The sequence below is a fragment of the Castor canadensis genome, chromosome 4 (genome assembly GCF_047511655.1).
Source record: "Castor canadensis chromosome 4, mCasCan1.hap1v2, whole genome shotgun sequence".
Lineage (NCBI taxonomy): Eukaryota > Metazoa > Chordata > Mammalia > Rodentia > Castoridae > Castor > Castor canadensis.
Window position 1 is genome coordinate 73,649,921 of NC_133389.1, and position 22,066 is coordinate 73,671,986.

At 46.9% G+C, this 22,066-nt stretch overlaps 2 protein-coding genes across 2 annotated transcripts in view; both read left to right on the forward strand.

Moving 5' to 3' along the window:
- Arhgef4 (Rho guanine nucleotide exchange factor 4) overlaps nt 1-22,066 on the forward strand; it is a 233,766-nt gene that overhangs the window by 207,984 nt on the left and 3,716 nt on the right. Inside the window, 6 exon segments of the mRNA XM_074070442.1 lie at nt 8,820-8,959; nt 17,332-17,511; nt 18,671-18,847; nt 18,999-19,178; nt 19,992-20,224; nt 20,550-20,679. Of these exon segments, the coding sequence (XP_073926543.1) occupies nt 8,820-8,959; nt 17,332-17,511; nt 18,671-18,847; nt 18,999-19,178; nt 19,992-20,224; nt 20,550-20,679 (1,040 nt within the window).
- Smim39 (small integral membrane protein 39) lies at nt 13,772-17,470 on the forward strand. The gene is made up of 2 exons (XM_074070446.1): nt 13,772-14,158; nt 17,332-17,470. The coding sequence occupies exon 1, from the start codon at nt 13,946-13,948 to the stop codon at nt 14,114-14,116; it is 171 nt and encodes a 56-aa protein (XP_073926547.1). The 5' UTR covers nt 13,772-13,945; the 3' UTR covers nt 14,117-14,158; nt 17,332-17,470.

The window sequence follows — 22,066 nt, forward strand, 5'->3', positions numbered from 1 at the left end:
CCATAGTTCAACCGACAGAGGAGTAAATGAAAATGTTTGATGAATCTGGATCTAAAAGATTTAAATTTCATTTTCTTGAATGTAAAGTCCTAGTACTTTAGCACACCAGCCCTCTTTATCCCAATTTTAACCACTCAGCCCCCTACCCCAAGATTATTCTAAGTCTCAGTAGTGTTTAAGCCTATTCCCAATAAATGTATGGGACATATTTTGACAAAGGAGGAAAAATGACCTTGGGAAAATTTGCTTCATCTGTCATAAAGGATCATGAATTTGAAGAGACAATGTCAGAGTTGATCAGAAAAGGGATGGTAGCTGTAAAAAAGCACAATGCAGTTTCTGGAAAGTCTGCATGTTTCCAGCAATATTTCAGCACTTACACACCCTGAATGTGATGGCCTTGAGCACGTGTCTTGATGTCAACCACTTTGGAGAGCACTGTATGCTATTAGTGTTTTTGATGGCTTCCATCAAAGCTAGTTAACTCACATTGGTCAGGCGCCCATAAGAACCAAAGTGAAATAGACAGGAGCAAAGAGGAGAAATGAGGCCATGCCGGCAATGAGTTGGGATGATGGACTATGGTAATGACTTGGACTCTCACTCGATTCAATGGGAGCCTTTGCAGATCTGAGTCAGAGACCTTACAATGAAATCTGAATGCACTTCACCAAGGACCATTTGCAGAGGAGGATGAAGGCTCCATGGGACACCAGCTGTGAAGGAAGTGGCAGTGATGTGATGTGCTCCAGAGGTTGGTGGAGGAGGGATGAGGCATGATAAAGGTAGGGCTCATAGATTTGCTCATAGATATGGGTGTAAAGTGAGAGAAAAAGGAAGAGTCAAAGTGACTCTGAGTCCGTGAAGGAAAGTGGCTCTGAGCTGAGTAGGATTGAGGGAGTCAGGAGTTCTGCTTGGGGCAGAACTTTGAGATGCTACCCAGGCAGGCAGTTGGAGGCAAAGCCACCTGGAGTGGCAGGGACAGGCATTGCCTTCTTGTCACCCAAGTCACATGCACAGAGCAGTCATGGAAAGCGACTGTAATGACTACAGTGAAAAATATACAAATACCAAATGTGACCCCAGTATGGCTGGACCAGATCAGATGGCTGGTCGCAAAGTGCAGAGCAAGGATGCTTTTCACTGTGAAGTCACAGATTCCTACAACAAAAGCCAAAACTCACATGCAAGGACAGCCCACAGGTGACTGTAGGAAGAAGAGTGGACATGGAATCTACACACATCATGTCAATGTCTGGGAAGAGAGACAAGCCAACACTCACGAGATCCAGGAAAACACGGTTCTGATTCAAGAAACCTAATTATCATGGAAGAGTTCACCTGACCAAGGACACGACAAATAGGATGTCTTCAAATATAAAATGCAGAAATGGAAGAACTGCCAGCATCAGAGGGCAGAAGCACAGAAAAGCAGTGTAGAAAATGGATGGACTGGAGACCATCATGTGAAGCAAAAAAAGCCAGACTCAGGAAGACAAATAGCACATTTTCTCTCATATGTGGGATTCACAGGGCGGGAACAGGGACATGAAAGTAAAAGGAGGACTACTAGGGATATGAAAGGGGAAGAGGGTGAGGGTGAGGGCAATGAGAGAGAGTAAGAAGAGGGAGGGCTGAACATGAGCAAAGGATGTTACATGGATGTATAAAAATGTCACAATGAAACCCATTACTCTTACAATTAACATATGCTAATAGAAACATAAAAAGTAGTAACACATGTGGCCCCCCAGCTGTCTCCAATCTTTATACAGTTGTCCTCCTTACATGCAGGGCATTGACCCCAGGGTCTGCAGAAGCTCATATCCCTTATATAAAATGGTGCAGTGTTTGCATAGAAACTCCAAACATCCTCCAGTTCTACCTGATACAACATGCATGCTAAGCAAATTATTATACTGTACTGCTTAGGGAATAATGACAAGGACGAGGTCTGAACGTGCCCATGCAGACTCACTTTTTTCCTGTGTTCTTCTTCTGCAGTTGGTTGAACCCACAGAGGCAGAGCTTGTGTATAGGGAGGCCAGCTGTATATTTATTAGTATTTGCAATACAGTATGAAAATAGCATACTAGGTGAAATCAGCCTGGCCATCATTAGGGGCTGCTTTCTTCTCATTGTTGCAGCATGAATCAGAACTCCATTCCTCTTTATAGTTACATAACATTTCATTGTATGTATATCCAACATTTTCCATATCCAGTCTTCTGTTAGTGTATGCTAGGGTTGTTTCCTCTTTTTGGCTATTGTGAACACTGCTGTGGACATTGATGTACAAGTATCTGTTAGGGTCCCTGATTGCAGGTTTTGGGGCACCTAACTAGGAGTGTATTATTGGATCATATGGTAATTTTATATTTTGCTTTTTGAAAAACTGCCAAACTGTTTTCCACGTGGCTGTGCCGTTTTACATTCCCACTAGCAATGCAAAAGGGTTCCAGGTTCTCCACATCCTCCTCCATAATGGTTTTCCACTTCTGTGGTTGTTTTTATAATAACTACCTTAAGGATAAGAAATGGTGTGTCACCGTGGCTCGATTTGCATTTCCCTAATAACTAGTGATGTTAAGCATCCTATTATGTGATATTGGCCAGTTGTGTATCTTCTTTGGAGAAATATATGTTCAGTTCCTTTGCTCATTTTTATTGTAATTTTAACTTATTGCTGTTATTTTAATTATATGTATTTATTTGCTACACTGTGATAAATCAATGCATGTATGAAATGTGTGCTTATCAACTCAAGATAGTTTGCTCTTTTTTGGTGATACTGAGGAGTTTGCTTGTTTTTAATTGGGGTGAGTTTTGTTTGCCTCTTGCTTGTTTGGGTTATTTTTTTTTAGTTACAGTAGTTCTTTTTATGTTCTAGATATTAGTCCTTTATTCGATACAACATTTGCAGCTATTTTCTCCCATTCTATGGGTTGCTTCTTCTATCTTGATATTGTCTTTTGGTGTACAAAAGATAAACTTTGATACAGTCCAATTTATCTGTCTTCTTTTGTTCCATGTGTTTGTGGTGTCATATCCAAGAAGCCATTTTCAAGTCCAGTGTTGTATTTCCCCTATGTTTTCTTCAAAGAGTTTTAGTTTTAGCTCTTACACTTGGATCTTTGTCCATTTTAAGCTAGTCTTTAGAGATCTTAGGTAAGGGTCCAACTTCGTTCTTCTGTGTTTTGACTGTTTGTTGAAAAGATTGTCTTTTCCTTCATTGCATGTCATGATACCTTTGTCAAAAACCATATATGTATGGGTTTATTTCTGGGTTCACTAGCCCATTCCACTGATTTCTATGTCTGCTCTAGTCTATGTCAGTACCACAGTGTTTTGATTAATATGGTTTTGAAGTGATTTTTAAATCAGAAAATTCTGGTCTTTCAATTTTTTTCTTCTTTTTGCAAGACAATTTTAGCAATTCATGGTACCTTGTGATTCCATATGATTTTCAGGATGAGTTTTTCTATTTGTATAAAAAATACCACTGGGATATTGATGTGAGTGCATTGAAACTGAGATTGTATTGTCATCCTAAAACTATTAAGTCTTTCAGTCCATAAACATGGGATTTTCTTTCATTTCTTTCAACAATGTTTTGTAGATTTCAGTATACAAATCTTTTGCCTCCTTGACAAATAAAATATTCCTAAGTATTTTATTCTTTTTGGTGCTATTATAATGGAACTTAATTTTTCCCCTGTTCAGGATGTTCACTATAAGTTCACAGAAATAAAGCTGGTTTTGTGTGTTGGTTTATGCAGTGTACTTTATTGAATATGTTTATTACCTCTAACAATTTTATTATGGACTCTAGAGTTTTCTGCATACAAGATCATGTCATCTGCAAACTAGGTGATTTTTCCTTATTTTTCAACTTGGTTGCCCTTTGTTTCTTCTTGCCTGATTGCTCTCACAGGCTTCTGTCACTACGTTGAGTAGAAGTGAAGAAAAGTGGGCATCATTATCTTTTCCCAATCTTAGGGCAAAACTCAGTGTCTCGCCATTGAGTATGAGATTAGGTGTAAGTTTTTAATATATGACCTTTATTGTGTTAAGGATCTTCCCTTCTATTTCTAATTTATTGAGTACTTTTACTATGTAAAGATGTTGAGTTTTGTGTGTAGTTTTTCTGTGATATTGAAACAATCAAGTATTTTTTCTTCAGTCTATTAATGTGGTGTATAATGATTCATTTGATATGTTGAACCATCCTTGCATTCCAGAAATAAATCGCATTAGTCATAATATATAATCCTTTTAATATGCCACTAGATTTGATTTGCTAGCATTTTCTTGAAGATTTTTGTATCTATATGCATATGGGCCATTTTTTAGCCCAGTTGTTCTATACTTTCTTTGTCTAGTTTTGCTATCATGGTAATGCTGTACTTATATAATAATGAATTAGAAGTATTTCTTCCTCTTAAATGTTATGAAAGAGTCTCAGAAGAGTTTGTATGAGTTATTCTTTGATCACAGTTCACTACTTCTCTAGACTTTGCTTTGCTTTGCTGGGGGTTTGATAGTCATGCAGCCTCCTTCTGAATTATGGTCTGCTCAGATTCTCTGTGGTCTCTTGAGTCAGCTTCAGGTCATGTGTTTCTAGGAATTTTCAAATTCATCCAGTTTAATTTATGGGTCTGCACTATAGATCATATTTCTTTTATAATTTTTTATTTCTGTAAAATTGGTAATAATGCCCTACTTTGCCACCTGATTTTTACACAGGTACAAAGTAATTCTGCAAGTAAAGGATCTCTTCTCACACATAGTGCTGGAGTTATTAACCCATCAATAAGCAAGGAAAATGAACCTTGGCTTAAATCCTCACATTATACAAAAAAAAGAAAATGGATCATAGATTTAAATGTAAAAGGGTAAGCTGTAAAACCCCCAGAAGCAAACCCAAAAAATCTTTGGGGTTTGGTGAAGGTTTCTTAGATGTGAACACCAAAAGAGTGACTCAGTTAATAAATTGGGCAAAAGCCCTTGTCAAGAGATGAACACATATGCTCCAACTGAGAGAAAGTATTTATAAATTATGCACCTAACAGAGAATTCATATCAGGAATAAAGAGCTCTCTGGTCTCAACATTAAAATAACAAAAATATCCATTAGAAAACAGACAAAAATCATGAAAAGATACTCACCAAAGAACAGATATGGCAAATGAGCCCATGGAAAGACACTGAACACCACCACCTCACTTTCTTGAGAAATGCAGATCAAGACCCTGATGAGCTATCACTGCATGCCCACCGTCTAAATTGCACAACAATGACAATGCCGAGTCCTGTGCAGGTGCAGAGAAGCTGAGCCTTGGCATTGCTGATAGGAATGTGACATGGTAACAGTGACTCTAGAAAATGGGTTAGCGGTTTTTTTTAACAAATTTTCAACTATCATGTGACCCACAATTCATTCCTGCGAATTTATCCTGAGAGATGGAAACTTACATTTGCACAGACTCTGCTGATGAGTGTCCACAGCAGCTGGGTTGGAAATATCCAATGATTGGAAATGATCCACATGTTCTTACACAGGCAAATGATTAAACAAGCTGGAGAACTTACATACCATGGAATACTATTCAGCAATAAAAAGGAGTGAAATATAATATGCCCAACAACTTGGCTGATCTCCAGGGCTAAATGGAAAAAGTCAACCCCAAAAGCTTGTGAACAGGTCGCTCTGATGGCTACATAAATCTATATGTGTGATAAAATGACCTAGAGCTATATTTAGAGCTAGGTAAAGTAATGCATGCCTTTAATGTCAGCACTCAAGAGGCTGAGGCAAGAAAGGGGTAAGTTTGAGGCCAGCATGGGCTATGTAGTGATACCCTGTCTCAAAAAAAAAAAGACAAAAATAAACAAAAAAACCTGTACACACACATTGTACCACTGCCAGTTCTCTGGCTGTGATATGATGCAAGATTAAATATGACATACTCATGGAGGGAAATGGGTGAAGTCTCTCTGTGCTGCAGCTGTAATACGCTGTAACCCAGCAGTTATTGTAACATGAAAAGTTTTTTAATTCCCTACAGGAGAGAGTATGGCACTTTTTTGGTGGATTGCAGTGTGTTTTAGATGTGTCTTGAGGTTATGTTCTTTTAAAAAGGCAGAGTTTTTATCTCTTAGGATCACATATTATGGTATTTACATGTGGGACTATAGACTTTCTTGGATGTACCTTAAATCTCTTCTTGTAAAAATAAAATCTCATCTGGTGGGGCGAGGAATTAAGTAATGAAACAACATTGGCAAAATGTTGAGAATTATTGAAGCTGAACACTGAGTATATGAGGCTCCTTATGCCATTTTTTCACCCTTTGTACACATTTGAAGCATTCTGTATTAAAAACAATTTTAAAACATAAATGAAATAAAAATTATGAGGGTTCATCAGGACTGTTGACTGTGTACAAGGTTGGGAGCAGGACCCTTGGCCCCTGCTGGAACACTGGGTGCAGCCACAGCAGCCACGCTGGAGACAGGGCCACCCAGTGACTGTGCAGCTATGTGCTGGAAGCTTCTGTGTGGCTGGCATCAGCTTTGCCAGGCCACTCATCCTCAGCCCTGCATCTGTTTATGTGCCCATCTCTCCATTTTTAAGTTTATATGTTTAGCCACCATCTATGTGTTTATTTAACATTAACATTGACTGAATGTCAACATCAATGAATAGGACATGGCTACTGCCTTTGAGGATTTCACAGTCTAGCTGGGCAGAGTCAGGCCAGCAGGATACATCATGGGCATAAATGCCATGCAATTAGTCTGTTCAGACCACGCTGAAGGTAAGATAGAGGCAGCGTCAGTTCTTGGAACAAGAGATCAAATGAGGTTCTCACAGGGGAGTGAAACCCTAAGGAGTTTTGAAAGTTGGTATTTTCTCCTGTGTTGGGCCCAGAGATCCCAGATAATCCTGGATAATCTGCCCATTTCAAGGTGAACTGATTAGCAGCCTTGATTCCATCTCAACTTTGATTTCTTGTCATGTAAAATATAGTCCCAGGCTCTGGAGATAAGAGTTTTCTATCTTTTGAAGACCATTATTCTTCCTCCCACAAGAGCCAGGCACATACCAATCTTTATGGAAATTTGACTTTAGGTTAGAGCAGACTCATAGATCCATGGGAAAGGATTACTGGTTCTGCAAATGGTACTAAGATCACTGCTTATTCATAGGGAAAAAATGAAATTTGATTCCTACCTCATACCAACACAGAAATCATTTGCAGGTGGATTAAAAAATTACATGTCAAAAGGAAACAACACTAAAGGATAGCATAGGAGAATACATTCACATCTTTGACTAGGGAAGAATTTCCTAAATACCCAAATAAGTAAACCATATTATGGGCAGGATTAGCAAATTTCTCTATATTCAGTTAAGAACTTCTGTTCATCAAAAGTCACCTTAAACAGAATGACAAGTTACAAACTTGAAGAATATAGTCGTCACATATGAGTGACACACTAATCCACAATGGGTGTGTATGTGTGTATAAACACAGGTACCTACTTTTTTATTTTTACATCAATGATATGTTACAGATACGCAACTCAATAGAAAAATGGGTAAAAACCCATACACATTTCACATTAAGGAAATAAAAATGACCCATAAACATAGATAAGATGCCCAGCTCATTAGTAATCAGCAATGTAAACTAAAACCACAGTAAGTCACCACCTCATACCCATTAGTCTCTCAAAAATGCCTGCTAATGCCAATCCCATGACTTGGCCATGACACTGCACCTCAGCGAAAATGGACTCACCATAGCCACATGAGCAGCTGAGTGAAAAGAGCCGGTTACAAAGGAATAGATACTGGGTGTTTCCATTTTGTGAAGTCAAAACCAAGGCAAGACTCAGCAGAAATAAATGCTAAAGCAAAGATAAATATGGGCATGATTTACACATCTCAAAAAGAGAGCGGGGGAGTGGGTTGGAGTGGTAGAGACAGAACATAGAATTCTAAGATTTTTTTGCTGTTTTTTTTGTGCATACCAAAGGACTCGCTGTTTTTAATGTCAAGCTCCATGTGCTGTGCATTTTCTTTGAATATACACATAATCACATATGTGATCATAGCTCAGCATCCACGGGTGATTGGTCCCAGGACCCCCTGTGGACACAAAAATCAACCAATGTTCAAGTTTCACACAGATGATGTGATGTTTACATACAACCTACACAGTCTCCTACATTCTTTTTGTTTGTTCATTTGTTGGGGCTGAAACCCAGGACCTCATGAACAGTCTTCCTGTATAGTTTCAATCATCTGTAGGTTACTACTTATAATACCTAATACAATGTAAATGCTATGTAAATAGTTACTTTACTGTATTGTTTTGGGAAAATAAGAAAAAAAGTCCGTACATGGTCAGTGCAGACACAATTTGCTTTTAATATTTTTAATCCAAAGTTGGTTAAGTCCTCAGATAGGGAACCTATAGATACAGAGGGTAAACTGTATATTTCATAACATTTTATAGTATTTTATAACTTTTTAACATTTTTTAAAGATTTTCTATAGCCCATACTTAAGTAAGTGGTTTTTTAACTGAATTCAGCTAAAGGGCTAAGACTCCTATCGCTAGGGAACCGACCGTGATGGTGACTGCGTGTGCTTTCAACCAGGCCACGGTTTTGCAGCAAGGATGGTTTTAGAAACCAGCTTCCCAACCTTTTGCCTCCTCCCACACCAGGTGCATTTGTCCTAAAGTCAACCTGCTCCTTTTCCATTCAATCCAACTCCCTTTACCAGCTGCTGTCTCTCCTTCCAGGGATGCCTGATGGAGCTCTGGACACAGCCATCCGCTCTGAGGAAGTGGGCAGTGAGGAGGACCTGTATGAGGACCTGCATGGCTCCAGCCACCACTACAGCCACCCTGGAGGGGGCGGTGAGCAGCTGGCCATCAATGAGGTAGGGTGGAGGCCATTCCAGTGAAGAAAGGGGCTGTCAGGTGGCTCAGCAGGCTCACACAGCCCAGATGTGCAGTGGTGTTCCAGGCACATGGCATGACACAGGGTGCACACAGCATGTTTCAGACTGTGGTTGTCACTCTTAGGATGAGGTGTTTAAAATCCAAAGGCAGAACTGCTCTGTGCTTTCTTGGGACCACAACCCCAAGAGCCAGGGTTAAGCCAGCATGCTGGCTTGCCTGACAGGAAGAAACCACTGCAAAGCTGTCACATCCAAGGCATCCCAGTTATTGTTGCAGGAATCTCAAGCTGAGATATAGGACACTGAGGCAGTTTAGCAGGAAGCAACGTTTTATTGTGCCGGCACAAACTCAGCAGACTTGTGTCTAAAGGCTGAGCCCCAAGAACAAAGGGGGTATCACCTTATATAACCTTGTAAGCAGGTTACAGAAGCAAAAAAGCAAAGCTCAACCCACATATGGCTGCCTGTGACTTCATTGGCTATTTCATTCCCCCAGTGCTATGTGACCTTCTTCATGTTTCAATTCTGTAAGTTTTATCTCTCTGCTTTGCCATCCCTTCTTCCTGCCTCATTATCAGAACACAGCCTATCTGTTTCTCTTCTGGTCCTCCTCCCTGCTACAGTTCCATCCAGACCCTCCAATAAGCTATCAGGCAGACTGGGGACAAGACAAGGGAAGACTGATTGCCCTCCTATGGACACAGCAGCTCAAAGCATTGCTGTTGCTATGGCAGCTGTGTGCCAGTTAGTTTTACTGTTTTTTCCTATTTAAGCGGAAGAAATCAGTGAGAGACCTCATCTGGCAGAACTGGTTTCCATCCCAATGTTTGTTTGTTTGTTTGTTTGTTTTGCATTCTACAAAGAAAAAAAATTTTTTAAGTATTTTTACATTTTCAGCTGACTCATGATAATTGTTGCATTTATATGGCACAGTAGGACATTTCAGTAAAATGTATACAGTGTGTAATGATCAGCTCTGGGTAACTGGTATGTCTGTCACCTCAGACATTTGTCATTTCTTAGTGTTGAGAACATTCAAAATCCTCAGTGCTAGCTATTTTGAGCTAGATTGATGTCTGTCCTGGTTCTGCTGTGCTATGAAGCATCAGCTCACACCTGTACCTATTAACTATCTTTCTTAGGACAGAGAACTTTTGAGGTTTGACTCCTCTCTCCTCACACGTACTCCTGTTTTCTTGGCCTCTTTTACTTAAGGGGGGCATGGTGGGACATAATGGAAGCCAGCCAAACATACAGCCCAAGCAGGCACCCATGGCAACTCCTCATTCCCTGGCTGTGATACTGGTGTGCTCCCACTCCAGAGATCCAGGGTCTTACAGCACCTAGATTCTGTCCTCTGCCGCTCCTGTTGGGGTTGGGCTGGTACACCTCTCCATAACCCGCACAGGCTGTGGTGTCCTCACTACCACACAACTGAGAAGTGGGAACCATGGTGTATAAACTCTTCTTAGAGGCCTAGCTCAGTAGCTCAGTAATTCTTTTCTTTTTCCTTTTTTTTTTTTTTTTGGCCGATGTAAGAATATAACCTTGCATATAATAGACAGATTCTGTACCACTGAGCTACATACACAGCCCCTCTAAATAATGATTTTAGATAGTCATTAAATAATATTTAATGTGAAATCTGTGAAACATAGAGAATAAACATGCAAATAAGTTAATTTTTCCAACAAATAAAAGCTTTCTTTTTTGAGTGTGTGTTGCTAGGGATCAAACACAAGACCTTAAGCATGCTAAGTTCACACCCTACAAACTGAGCTGTGCTCCCAGCCCTTTCTCTTTAATTACCTGTCATGAGCTATTTTGTTTGGAAGTTTTCTGAAAGCACATCTTCTTTATAAGCAGAATTCACAGGCTGCCCTCCTCAGATTTGGGCTCAGGCCCTGGGAGGGGAAGCCCAGGCATTGGGCCTGGCATGAGTGTGTCATGTGGAGCACTGAGTAGACAGCCGTCCAGCACTGATTTGCTCAGCTATAAAGGAATGGCCATGAAGCTGCCTGGGAGCTGGCAGGAATGATGAACACAACCTGGTGCGCGGCAGGTTCTCAGCACTATTCTCCAACAGTGAAGAAGAAAAACAGTAGCCCAAAGCTCTCAGGGACTCCACGGAGGTGGGGTTACTTGATGGCCTTACATGTTGCGTTGGTGGAGTTCTATGTCTCATTTTATAGCCATAGGTCTCCTTCTGGCAATGAAATTTTAGACTGTCACATCTTGCTGTTGGTGAAGAGGTACCTTTTTGGGACCTCAGGTCCATGACAAGTTGTTCATTCAAAGACAAAGAAAGCCAAGAGCTAGGTGCTCTAAAGTAGCAGATAGACTTTGGCAGCGTGACATCTAATGAGCGAAATTCAGGTGATGTGCACAGGAATCATACGAGCCCCTGTTTGGGCTGCTTAGAGAATCTGTTTCCTGTTTGGCTCAAGGTCTTTCTTGGTATTGGAGGCTCCTCGGTATGCCTTATATTTAAAGCACTTATCCTTCCTGGACCCTCACCATGCCATTTCCAGAGGAGACAGCAAGTCTCCAGTGACACATTGGGCACAGAACACGTCATCTAAACTGTACTTAAAGCATAAAAGGGGGTGCTGTCAATCATGAGGCCTGCACAGCAGTGGGAATCAGGACTATCCCAGCCAATCCAGACACCGGGTCACCCAAGAACAGCCAGCCCTGCCCTCTCAGTACTCCATGGAACACGTGGAGGTTGCTGCAAGTCCAAGGCCTTGGTGTTCCTCCCTGGAGTAAGTTGATCCTCTGTCTACCCTAACCCCTGTGGCCCTGGTTCTCCACTCCCCAGCCCCAGGGAAGAGCCCAGTGTCATCAGGCCCCAGATACCTGTGCTCACCCTCACTGATCAGGACAACCATCTGGCTCAGATGCTCCCTGAGACCCAGCAAGGTGCAGTTCCAAGTTCCCTGCAGCCACACTGCTGTTATCCCTAGACTGGAAAGCCACTTTTGGGGCCAGCACATCCAAAGTGGAATTCTTCCCTCTACAATGCCACAGCCAGAGGCTAGCCCTTGCCTGCCCCAGACATCTGTGTCTCTTTCACCTCAGTGACAGTCCTGCCACTTTGGCAGACCTGCGAAGCCCACCAGCCAAGGGGACCACTTCCCTCCCTGGTTGGAGCCATCCAATGTGAGCCCCTCGAGGGTCCCAGCTTTTGCCTTCAAGCTTTTTGTTGCTTTTGGTTAGGAAACACTCACAGAAGCCATTGCTATAGTCACTCCTGCTGTATACTGAGCTCTCTGGGATTGAAACTCCGGTGCCCCACAGTTAGCAATTTGGCCTGGATCAGAAATCTTTCTGCCACATTCAGTGCTTCCCAGGCTGGCCTGCTGTCATGGGAGTGGGGACATGCCCACAGCTGGACCTAGGCTACAGTACTAAACATTGCCTTCCTAGGCCAGGCATTGCAGCACACAGGGTGTCATAGGCTCCACAATACTCCCAGCATGCATGCCCAGGGGCCCAAGAACACACACTGTCTGTGCATCATGCCCTCCTAGGTGGTCAGTCGCTCTGGAGTCACAGATGCTTAATGAAACATGGATACAAGTCAGGGATTCTGAGCCACATCCTGTTAGAGAGCACATCACACAGTTTTAGAGGAGCACAGAGATTTGAGGGTGCCAGGGAGCCTTTAGATGCCTTCTGATCCCCCCACAAGCCTAATGAGAGTTTGGAAGAGCAAATCCAATCAATATCCAGGGTTTTCTACAGAACTGGGCAGGAGAGGTACGGTGGATAGGCCAGCCAGTTGAACCTGTAAGTATGAAGGAGGCAGATAGCCTCACTAGACACATCTCGACTCTCTGCGCATGTGCGCGCACACACACACACACACACACACACACACACATATACAGCCACATGAATGGGTAACCTATGCACAGATACATACAGGCATGAACACACATGAACACATATGCACATAGAAGTATCCCCTCCTCACACAGGTACACATGAACCCACATGTACACCCCCCTCTCTGGCATGTTTGTAGTGGTGGCATGCATGTGCACACACACGGTCACACACATGTACACTAAGTCTCTGCGTGTTCCCTCTGTGTGCCCATCCCTTCCCTCCTGGGACTCTTCCTGCCTCAGGACTCAGCATTGCGCCTGCAGCCTTCCACCCAGGAACCTCCCCACTCCTGAGCTCTGTGTTCACTCCTCTAGGCTAGAGTCCTAACCTTAGGGGACATGCTGACTGCTGTCAGAGCTCTCTGCTGTGAACAGGGTGAAAGAGACTCCTGCATGTGAGCTTTCCACCTGCCCAGTTAAGGCTTCAGGTTCTGGTGGAGGCAGGGAAACACTTGGGAACTTGACATAAGAGTTTTTGCAAAGTGGCTGAAGAAGCCACTGCCTGCCCAAAGGAACAAAATGACACCCCCTGATGGGCAAATGTCCAGTCTGGTCAGGGTTCAAATTTTAGCTCTGCTATCCATGTATTCCTGGATGATTTTATGACTGAACGAATTACCTGTCTTTCTGAGCCACATACTCATCTGTGAATGGGTTCTGAAGGCAGCCTTATTAGAAATCAGAATCCCTGATCTATCCTCCGCAAATCGACAATGGCCAGGCATTTTAGCCCCGGAATGCCTGTTTGCTAGGTCCCACCGCCCCCTCCCAAGTAGGTGCCAAGAGCAGATCGCGCTTACACACAACGGCTGAGAACCTCCCGCCCCCGTGCCTCCTTACCGCCCCCTACCCCACCCTCCGTCTTGCTCGGCCCTCCTCCCACCCCATCCCTGTCAGTGCGCTCGGAGGTTGCCGGTCTCCAGGCCTGGAGACGCGGCGCACTGTGCGGGTGTGCGGCAGGAGCCCGGCCCGAGAGCTCAGGCAGCTCCGCCCCTCCCCTCCCGGGAGCTACGGGCAGCGGCTCCGGCCCTGCGCCGCAGGATCAGGGAGCCGAGCCGGGGGGCCCGGCGTCATGGCCAGGACACCGCAGTCCCGGTGCGGCCCCGCGACGCCCGGGAGCGCCCTGCGCGCCCTGCTGCGCTGCAACCTGCCCCCGGGCGCCCAGCGCGTGGTGGTCTCCTCAGTGCTGGTACTTCTTGTGCTCATCAATGTCGTACTGATATTCCTGCTGGCCTTCCGCTGAGCTGAGCGCAGGCCCCCCCGCGCTGGGGGGCAACGCGCTGGGGTGAGTGGCGCCCGGTGGGCCCTCCAGCTGCTGTCACCCACGGCCTCCATGCCGCACGCAGAAGGGAGGCCTCCCACCACTGCATGTGCTGTTTGGACCAGGTCTGGGGCGCTCCCGGGTGTGTCCCCATGAGGGTAACTGAGGGGCGTGCTATGACACGTGCCAGGGGTCTTCTGTCTGTCCTCTGCTGGGGGTGGGGGTGGGGGACAAAATGGTGCGTCTTTGTGTAACAAGGATGCTGAAAAGCTGTGGACTGGCTGGCTGTGGTGGTCTGAAAACGGTGCGCATGTGACCACAGGAGGGCAGAACTGGGCATGTACTTGTGTAGGGGTTGAACAAGGGCTGTGGAGGATGCCTGGGCACCTCAGCACACGTTAACTGCAGTTGATTTTCCCATTTTAGGTCTTAAATAGGTAGTGCCGATCAGTCTCCCCAGGGACAGAGGCCCTGCTGCTTTCCTTGGTGGGCACTTTGAGCACACACTCCCAAGCATCCCCTACATAGAGGCCATACTGCTAAAAGCCACCACCACACTGCATGAGAGGGAGAGAGATGACAGGGTGGGAGGGGAGGTGATGGTCTTCAGGGGGCATTTCAAAGCACAGCCTGGCAGCCTTGCCCTCCCCAGGGCCAGTCAGAACCTCAGAGGCATAGGAAGAGATTGTGCACTCTGCTCCTGGCTTGTCTTGGTTTCGAACTTGCCCCCCCCCACAGCCTCTGTCTCCTCCCACACAATGTCCCTATGCTTCAGAGACAGCCTCTGCTCCCCACTGCCAGGCCAGGCAGGATCCCTCAGGTTGACAGCTTGAGTCTGGGCTTCAGAGTACCAGGAAGGGATCTGCAGACACCAGCCCAGCTCCCATGCAGGTGAGGCACATCTCTGATGTCCTAGGACATGGGTGTCTCTGCCGCCTTGAGCCACATTGTATCTTGATGACTACATCACAGCATTGGTTAGCGTCAAGGCTGTAACTTGTTAGAGTGCCTCCCATGTGTGGCTCTCCACAAGTAGGCAGATGTTAGCAACTCTGGGGCACTAATGGGAGAGAAAAGATGACAGAACTTGCTTGGAAACTCTGCTTCCTGTGCCCTGCAGTTCTGGAAGCAACAAAGGTGACCAACTCCCATGGCTTCCAGGTGCCTGTGTGTGGAGCTTATCCCTAATGGTGCCTCTTTGTCCCACACCTCCCAAACCTTCACCAGCGGCTACTGGGGAAAGCAATCATGTAGGATTCATAGCGCCCTCCAGGACTCAGAATGGATGAAAGGAGCAGGGCACAGGACAATGGAGAGGAGCTTTTTTGCCAGGGCTCATTTGAAGGACTCCGGGGGCAGGGGGAGATGCTTCACCTAGTTGATCCAAAGCAGGAACCTCCTAGGATGGGAACCAGAGGGAAGCTAGGCTGTTTTGAGTGCCTGGCTTCGTTCCCCAGACCTGTGGCCTATGAATTTCAAACCCCAGGCCAGGCACATTTATCTACTCATTCTCACTGCTCACCCTCACCATCAGGAGCATTTACTTCCTGCTTTCCCTTGAACCACGTCCTTCAGCACCTCACATGCAGGGCCACTTGTAGGAGGTGCGCAGGCTCTGCACCTGCAGCAGACTGGCTCAGGTGGCCTTGCTGAGTCCTACGGAAGGTCACTGTAGCTGAGAATAAGTGCAGCAGTCTGAAGCCTGCTCTCCCCAGAAATAAGCCAGTGCTGTGTGCTAGGGTCACTGTATGCACCTGAAGCACAGACACCAAAAGGGTACAAATATGTATATGTCGTGGATGATTCTGAGTAGAGGTTTCATCAGTTTTGGAGCAGGTGTCAGCTCTGGGAAAGAGGAAGAACCAGTGTTTGGTCCTTCCCTGAACTTACCCGCTCAGGCCTCCCTCGAGGAAGGAAAGCGCCCAGCCTGAGCAGACTTTTGTGCCCCAACCCCTACTCCCATCCCTACCTCCACGGGCACAGAGACCTCTAGACAGTGACTGGAACTAGGGTGGAGGTACAGGCAGTCCCAGCTTGCAGGCATACCTGGTGACCATGTGGATCAGCATGAGCACTACTCTGCTGCACCCAGGGAGGCCAGGAGAGGTGCACAGGGTGGAGGGCAGCTCAGAGCAGGAGCAGGCAGTGGAGGACCTATTCAGGGATGCTCCAATTCTTCCCTCACAGTTTAGCCAGGTTGATGGCTGTGACTGGCAGTGCAAGCACTCAGTCCCATCAGGAAGCCATACTGTGCAGTCCCCAGCCCATCCTCCTCTCCTGCCCTAAGCCCCTGGAGCCATTCATCGCTTGTGAAGCAGAAACAGCCCACATTGCAGGAAAGGGAGAGCAGGTGGCAGTCAATGCAAAATAGAGCTCCAAGCACAAGGGCTGCCTGGGAGGGGCTGGGGAGTAGGCTGATGTGTAGTCCACATCACTCCAGAGAAAGGAACCTCACCGGTGATCTAAGCTGAGAGAAACCAATACAGAGAATTGTCAGCTAGGTTTAAAGTGGTTGATAACAGTGACACTGCACAAGAACAATGCAGAGGTGCCTGCTGCAGAGTCAGCAGCTGCCAGAAGTAACTACTTGTCCTCGAGCTAGAGATATAAAGAGAAGAGAGTGCGAAGTTTTTAAAACAGACTCCTAAGACTGGGACCTAGAACCCTGGGAAGGTGCTTCTCTGCTGGTGTGCATGTCTGGGTTGTTGGGGACAAACAGCCATGAGGCTGGTTCTGCAGAGGCATCAAAACTCAGGACAATGGGATCCAGCTTCCACAATGGCAGGGCCCTGTTGTGGTTGTTGGGTGACCTCACAGGCACTTCAATCCCTCAAGAAGCCCACTGCAGCCTCTCAGTTCCTTTTGAAAGTTGCTTAGGAAAGCCTACAGCAGCTGGCCATTCCTAGCCCACCACCACACAGCAGAGCAGGGAAGGAGTTATAGGATGGCCGGACTGTGCTCAAGTTCACTTCCGGCTCTGTCCCTAAGCCCTGACAGTCCAGATGTGCCCAGGGCACAGCCCTGCTGCAGAAGAGCTGCTGTCCCAGAGAGAACCTCTGTCAGGTCCTCTGTCATGTGAATCAGGATCCCCTCTTCCCGGGGCTGCTGTGGGTGAGAACAGAAAGTGGGAAGAGTCTCAGCCTGGGGTCCGAGGCAGCCTCCCCTCACTGACCCACCTGCGATGGCTCTCTCTTCAGCTCATCAGTGATGGCAGTGTGGTCTGTGCCGAAGCACTCTGGGACCATGTCACCATGGACGACCAGGAACTGGGCTTCAAAGCTGGGGATGTCATCGAAGTGATGGATGCCACCAACAGAGAATGGTGGTGGGGCCGTGTCGCTGAAGGCGAGGGGTGGTTCCCAGCCAGCTTCGTGCGGGTATGGTTCCAATCTGTGCTTCTCCCAGGCTCAGAAAGAGCCTCCTGGCTCTGCTCAGAAACCCAAGCCCAAGCTAGACGTGGTGGCACATGCCTGTCATTTCCAGCACTTGGAAGGCCAAGGCAGGAATCTAGAGTTCAAAACCAGCCTGGGCTATATAGTGAGTTCCAGGCCTTCCTGGAATATGTGGTATAGCTCTTGTCTCAAAGCGTAAGCATAAAAATAGAAAAATCCAGACCTAAAACAGCTGCGGAATCCCAGGGAGGGGCACTTCCCTGCTGAGAGGACCTGGTACCTTGGGCTGGATGGGCACCATCAGAGAACTGTGACACAGACAGCCCTTCGACTGCTATAGATATAGAGGCACTACCTCCTCTATCCCCTGATCCCATTCCCTCCTGGACAGCCATTAGGGCCAGACACTAGCAGGTCAGATACAAGAAGGGTAAGTGGAGGCATGATGTTAGAATCCCACCACCATGAAGGACTCCCTTACTAAGCACTGCAGGATGTTTTTGTGGGTGGCCCACTAACACAGCCCTGGGAGGTAGAAATTGACACCTCGAAAATAGTCATTAACCCAAGAGATCATAGGGAGGGAACCCAGATCCCACCTAAAGCTACCTTTCGTGTCTAAGGAAGGAATGCAGTTTCCATCTCCAAAAGGCCAGGGAGAGGCCCTGGCACTCAGGTACTTATTCTGTCCCAGACCCCTGGGTAAAACTGCCCTCTCTGCACCCCAAATCTTTCCTGAAGTTATAGGTTAGACAGCCAGCAAGACCATGCCACACAGCCACCTGCATCACAGCCCCTAAACAGCCCACCATGAGCAGGTTCTGACTCAGAAGTTCTTATTGTGTGCTCCAAGCACTGTATTGAGCACAAGTGAAGTCTACCAGGAGGGGAGCTCAGGGACATGGGCCTGCAAGGAGACAGATGGCCTGCAAATAACACTAATAGTGGCTGTAATCATCAGACCCACTGGACCCTGCCTGTCCCCACCCTGTGGGTGTGATGCACTTGTGGGATCTTCCAGGGGAGCCCTTGGCCACTGTGCATCCAGCCAGCCCTCTGGGGCTCAGTTCCCCACTGCCACATGCAATGTACGGGGACTGACTCAGAGGACCCAGAGCACTGATTGGCCTCATATTGGCTGCAGCTGCGTGTAAACCAGGATGAGCCTGTGGACGACGAGGCCCCACAGGCTGGGGATGGTGAGGCCAAGGATGGTGGTATGGACACACAGAACAGCAAGGACCAGATGCGGACCAACGTCATCAAGGAGATTCTCAGCACAGAGCGGGACTACATCAAGCACCTGCGGGACATCTGTGAGGTGAGGCAGGACCTGGGGCGGGAGGGCAGGGTTCAGAGAAAGCCTGATGGTGCCTGGCCCTCAGGGTTACATCAGGACATCTGTGAGGTGAGGCAGGACCTGGGGCGGGAGGGCAGGGTTCAGAGAGAGCCTGATGGTGCCTGGCCCTCAGGGCTACATCAGGCAGTGCCGCAAGCGTGCTGACATGTTCAGCGAGGAGCAGCTGCGCACCATCTTTGGGAACATTGAGGACATCTACCGCTGCCAGAAGGCATTTGTGAAGGCCCTGGAGCAGAAGTTCAACAGGGAGTGCCCACACCTGAGCGAGCTGGGTGCCTGCTTCCTGGAACATGTGAGCATGCCCTTCTTTACCTGATCCCCAAGCCTGCTGCTCAGCACCACCTCTGTTCAGGGGCCTTCCCTCTCCCGTGTTGTGTTTTCACCTCCCTTTGCACCTGGTTCCCTGCAGTAGCCCAGACAACCTGCACTTCTTTTTCTTCCCAAAAGCTTCCAAACTCCCAGCTGCCCTACCCTACAAGTTTTAGCGTGGTCTCTGCATTTGCAGGGAAACCCAAATTAGTGAAGGTACCCAAGGCCAGGGGACTTGGGCAGCAGCCTGGGAAGATGTTATTTGACCACAGTGGAGAACAAAGATGAGCTGAACCATCAGCTGAGCGCCCCGGGGGTCTGTTCACAGCAGAATCTGGGGTTCCTTACGCAGTGGCCAAATGAATTTGTGTGGAATTACAGCCCGCACACTGTAAATGCAGTGGTGAAGCGCTTCCAGCCTCACGAGATCAGGCAGGTGCTTGTCTTACCTCCCCTGGGGCAGCGATATGGGGGTGAGCAAAGGGCACCTGTCCAACTTCCAGCACCCTGGCTTTGGCATAGATCAGCCTTCCTGACTAGCACCACTGGTTACATTTAAAAACAAACAAACCTGATACACAGTTAAAATATCTGCCAGGGGCCTTGCTGAGAAAGTTGGGTAGCACACTTCTCACAGGTTTTTCCCATCCGTGGGTGTAACTGCACATAACATATGCCCCAGTGAAGAAGGTGCAAAGAGCCAGATGAAATGCAGAGGTTCTTGGCCCTCCTGATGTGTGGCCAGTTGCCTGGGGGAGGAGACAGCCACCCTATAACCTCCAGCTTTACCCCCCAGCAAGCAGACTTCCAGATCTACTCAGAATACTGCAACAACCATCCCAACGCCTGTGTAGAGCTCTCCCGGCTCACCAAGCTCAGCAAGTACGTGTATTTCTTTGAGGCCTGCCGGCTGCTGCAAAAGATGATCGACATCTCCCTGGATGGTTTCCTGCTGACCCCTGTGCAGAAGATCTGCAAGTACCCCCTGCAGTTGGCAGAGCTGCTCAAGTACACGCACCCCCAGCACAGGTAGGAGGGTGAGATGGGAAGGCTGCTTTTGGAGCACCTGCAGTGTGCTGTGTACTACTGTACTCACTGAGGCAACAACACAGGACGCAGCAAGGCGGGCCCTCACGAGCTGTCGTTTCAGTGGGGGGAGAGGACATTATTGGGGTATTAAGCTCTGCTCTGCACTGGCACTTATGGAGAAGACAAGGACTGTGTATTTGGCAAGTGAGGCCACAGCAAAGGGGCACACTCCCAGACCAGACAGAGACAGCTCCACATGAGGATACAGGCTCCTAGGCTCTCTCAGCTCTCCAGCTGGCAGCAGTTTTGTCTCTGTTGTGCACAGGGACTTCAAGGATGTTGAAGCTGCTTTGCATGCCATGAAGAATGTGGCCCGGCTCATCAATGAGCGGAAACGGAGACTCGAAAACATTGACAAGATTGCTCAGTGGCAGAGCTCCATAGAGGACTGGGAGGTGAGGGCCCCAGGGCCCAGGAAATACACAGAGCCCTTGCTCAGAATATTTATTTGCCCATCACAAGTCTAGGAGGGAGCAGAAGCAGGAGCCTCCATGCTCCTGGGAGCTAGCAGATTAAGATGCTTGGGCTGGAAAGCAGATTTGTCTTGCATAGGCATGAGGCCTTCAGTGGTACTTCCCAGAGCCAGGCTTTGGCACCTGGAAGCCACCTTCCTGTATGAAATAAATACCACACTCCTCCCTTGAGCCACCACCAGCTCAGGGGGAAACCTAGGCTTTCAGAGTTAAATTTGTTTCTCAGAAGTATCAGTCTGTTCCTCTGCCCTCAGGGACAGGCTAGATCCCTGAGTTTTAATTTCTGGAACTTCCAACAGTTAGGTTTAAGCCCAAGAGTGTGACCAAAACTGAATCAGCATGCATTGAGGCTTCTTCATTGTTTTTCTTACTTGCACATTCCCCATGTATCTTCCAGTCTTACCTTCTAAGGCCACACCCCACCTTGAATTGACGATGACATTCCTGTTTTTCAGAGGCACAGGATACCCCACTCCTCTGCCATCCATTAATCTACCTCCTCCTGAGGACTCCCTACCCATAGTGCCAGCTGTCAGGACAAGAAACAACCTGAAAACGAATCAGAATCAGTCACAGAAAATTACAAATACAGATACCCAGACCCCATCACTAAACTGAATTTGAAGTCCCAGGATGGGGGAACTGAGCTGGGTGGTGGCTCGTTCTGAGCCTCAACCCTGCTTAAGGACCTACACAGCTCAGTCATCCCAGAGGGGATGGCTGCCCATAGCCCCAGGCTATGGTTTGCAGTTTCAGGAAGAAACCAGAAGGAGGCAGAGCTTAGTCTGAAAGTCTGAACCCCACATGGTGGGATTTCAGATACTAAATACATTTAGCTGGCTGGGTACTAGTAGTGGCTCACTCACACCAGCCCAAGCAAATAGTTTTTAAGACCCTGTCTGGAAAATACCCAACATAAAAAGGGGCTGGTGGAGTGGTTCGAGTGGTAGAGGACCTTCCTAGCAAGCATGGGGCCCTGAGTTCAAACTCTAGTAACTAACACACACACACACACACACACACACATTTAGCTGCAGAGGTGAGTAATTTTTCTCTAGGGTAGCGCCATCCAATCAAAGGATCATATGAGCCACATCCAGAATTTCATACTTTTTAGTAGCCATCCTAAAACAGGAACAGATGAAACTGATTTTAACAATGTTTTATTTAACTCCATATATCCAAAATATTTCAACTTATAATCAACATGAAATATTATTAATAAGATACTGTACACTTTCATACTGTCTTCAAAACCAGTATGCATTTTACACGGACATCACAACTCAATGTGAAGGAACCACCTTTC

Coding starts and splice junctions, on each gene's coding strand:
- Smim39 (XM_074070446.1), top strand. CDS start 13,946: ATGGCCAGGACACCGCAGTCCCGGTGCGGCCCCGCGACGCCCGGGAGC.